The sequence below is a fragment of the Orbilia oligospora genome (assembly GCF_000225545.1).
Source record: "Orbilia oligospora ATCC 24927 unplaced genomic scaffold scaffold00173, whole genome shotgun sequence".
NCBI lineage: Eukaryota > Fungi > Ascomycota > Orbiliomycetes > Orbiliales > Orbiliaceae > Orbilia > Orbilia oligospora.
In genome coordinates, this window is record NW_011645730.1 from 753047 (window position 1) to 755986 (window position 2940).

At 49.8% G+C, this 2940-nt stretch overlaps 1 protein-coding gene across 1 annotated transcript; it reads left to right on the plus strand.

The window, feature by feature from the left end:
• Positions 1 to 322: 322 nt before the first annotated feature.
• AOL_s00173g221 (uncharacterized protein) lies at positions 323 to 2737 on the plus strand (the record flags this gene model as incomplete). Its single annotated transcript, XM_011127963.1, has 1 exon — positions 323 to 2737. The coding sequence occupies one exon, from the start codon at positions 323 to 325 to the stop codon at positions 2735 to 2737; it is 2415 nt and encodes an 804-aa protein (XP_011126265.1).
• Positions 2738 to 2940: the final 203 nt, after the last annotated feature.

Here is a 2940-nt window from a genome sequence, read left to right on the forward strand (position 1 = left end):
AGGAGGCAAGATCTGCGTCTGCACGGCCTTGAGGACAGTGGGAGAGCGGGTTTAGGTGTGTTGTCGTCACTGCCCCTCGACGTATCGCTTCGGGTCCAAAGAAAGAGCCATATTCTCTCTCTGTCTCCGCGGAATCTACCGCTATCAAGAGAAGAGAAGGAATTATATTGGTTCGAGAGTTGATCCAAGATAGAAAAAGAAGATCATCATCGGGTCTTCTATATCTTGGGAGTGTCGAGAGCTGATAAGGCCTTGGTTCCTTTTTTTTTCTCGTTTCGACTCGACGCATTCCTGGGAAGTGTTCCGGGCAACTTGAGTTCAAATGTGGAAGCAAGAAGAGAGTAAGGATGCCTACGCTTCCGAAAACGGGGTTCAGTCTGAATCATGGTGGTCGAGGGACTCCTCCTGCACTCTTGCACCTACAGATCAAATGGATTCTTTGTTCGCGGAGTACTTGCACGCGCAGCAGTCAGCCACCGAGGCAGGATCTGAGGGAAAAGCAAGTGTAGAAGACCAGACCGGACCCCTCAGGGCAACCTTCGAGCATCCGCACTCGATTGGATCTTACATGCCACCCCAAGTCCCCGGGATCGAGGTTACCATGAGTGAAGACCGCCACCACCCTACCCTATCATGGGCTAGACAAGACGGCTTTGAGACAAGCGGTACACCGGATATCCTTGATGGTGGTAGCGGCAGTCTCACAAATTTCAGGGACGAGAACAAGAATGTGGACGCAGTTGCAATTGCGGTTACAGAAGAAGATGTTGTTCAAGGAGAGGCTGGTGATGTTCGAACACAAGTTGCACTGAATATTGCCATCACTGCAATGAATAGTGGTGTGGTGGAGGGCAGTACTAGCAGTACTTACAGGCATTATAACCCAGATGCCAGTGCCAAAAAGGATGGAGAGCTAGAGCGAACCCTAAGCCCGTTGGACTCGACTAGTTCTACCTCTGCGGACCTTAATAAGCCCAAGGCCGACCAATTGCAATCGTCCGCAGCTGCTTCACCTCTGCCCGGCTCTTTCTCCTTAGTGAAACCTGAAGGTCCTAATAAACAGGGCTCATCCTCACCATCTCCTTCTCCTGTGATTAATACCTCCTCTCCCATTGCCTCTCAACATCAACCTCATCTTTCTCTCCCTTATGCTCCAACTCTGCCATCAAATTCCCCCTCCCCCTCCCCCTGTGCTACTATTGCTACTGGTACTAGACTCAAGCCGGGTTATTTGACGAACTCAACCGCAAGACGTTCCCTGTCTGCAGTGCAACAGTACCGCCTTTTAGACGAGCGTCAGGCTAAAAGAGCTCCACTCTGGAGACGACGAGTTAATTATAAAAGCTCATTATCCGACCCCGAAGAAATGCTCGCAACGGCTCGAACTCCCCAGGCCTATGATATATCAAGCCCTAATCCAATGACTGAATCAATCAGGTATCAGGCCCATTTGGAGCCCTCACATTTTCTACAAACCGGTAGCAGGGAGCATTCTGCAACAGATCACGGAGATTTGTTCCCGCTTTCCCCGCCACTATCTAGTGCCCGCTCGAGCTTTTTGTGCCCGAACAACAATGTTGCACCTCACTTAAACGGCAACTATAACCTGTCCACTGAATCTCTCTCTCCAAACGTGGAAGCAAACGCTATCAACTTGCTCTCTCGACCTCACAACATGCCACAACTTCAAGAACAAATGGAAAACCCTTACGCAACCGCCCAGGGTCGTCAGTATCTTCATCACTCTCCAAGCAATGAGTATCTCTCTCCAGGTAATTCTTTTGAGGACCCAATGATGAAGCCTCAGCCACCTGTAAGCGCCTATTCTGGTCTTAACGCCTCATGTCCCGTCACGGAGTCTTTTGACCTGGAAGATGCTGAGGGCTCATCATCCTCCGCCCAAGGATCCTCACCTCAGGCTTGGTGGGGTCAGGGTGCTGGTCTGGAACTTGCACAAGATGGAGCTGCTATGATGTATCCTGCCACTTCTACCCCTTCTGCAACTCCAAGTGCGTTCACTACTTTACCGAACATGTCGCCCAAGCGTCGTTTTAATCAAACACCTTCAAGCGACAATCTGCACAACCAACTGCTGATGCTTCAACACCAGCAACAGCCTCGCTCACCAATGCTTGAACAAGATCGATTATATGCTTTCATGAACGGGCAACAGACTCATTCTGCGATGCCCTCCCCTCCAGGCTCTCCTGGATATTATTTTGGTCCACAGATCACAAGCGATAGTTTTTGCTCCCCAACGAATCCGACGGGTGTTAATTTCATCGACCCGTTCAACAACTCAGGGCATCATCAGCCACAGCATCAACAATTCAACACCTTTCCAAGACGGACTCAACTCCCAAAGTCGATGCTGGGATACGATACCCCAGTACAATCTACTCCACCAGTGCCCATCAGAACAGTTCCATCTCACGCCGGTCATTCTAATGGCATCATAACAAGGTCTTCCTATCTACGAAAGTCTGGCAGCCTCGGCAGGTCCGCACGCATGCCATCCATTGGCAAGAACGATCCGAAAGAGGTCTCCTTTGTCAATTTCACTCCCCATGATGCCACAAAAATTCTAAGTGGAGTTGCACCAAGTGGCAGTTCCAAAACTAAGGCACGAAGAGAGAGAGAGGCCCAAGAGAAGAGACGAAAGCTATCAGAAGCAGCCGCCGCCGCCGTTTTAGCCGCTGGTGGTGATCCTTCAGCTATCGAGAATATTGGTTTCTGACCTCTGGCCACGGGCTCGGATGACTCGAAATGCCTTGCCCATTCACCGACCTGTCCGACATAGGGTGTCTTGGAATCTTCAAAATATTCCTTGTGGTATCCTCCCTTTTACTTTTTCTTTTTATTGCCTTGCTTTTGTCGGTGTTCTGTATACCCTTTTGCGGATATCAAAAACTTGGGAAGAATTATTTGGTTGGGTCTATT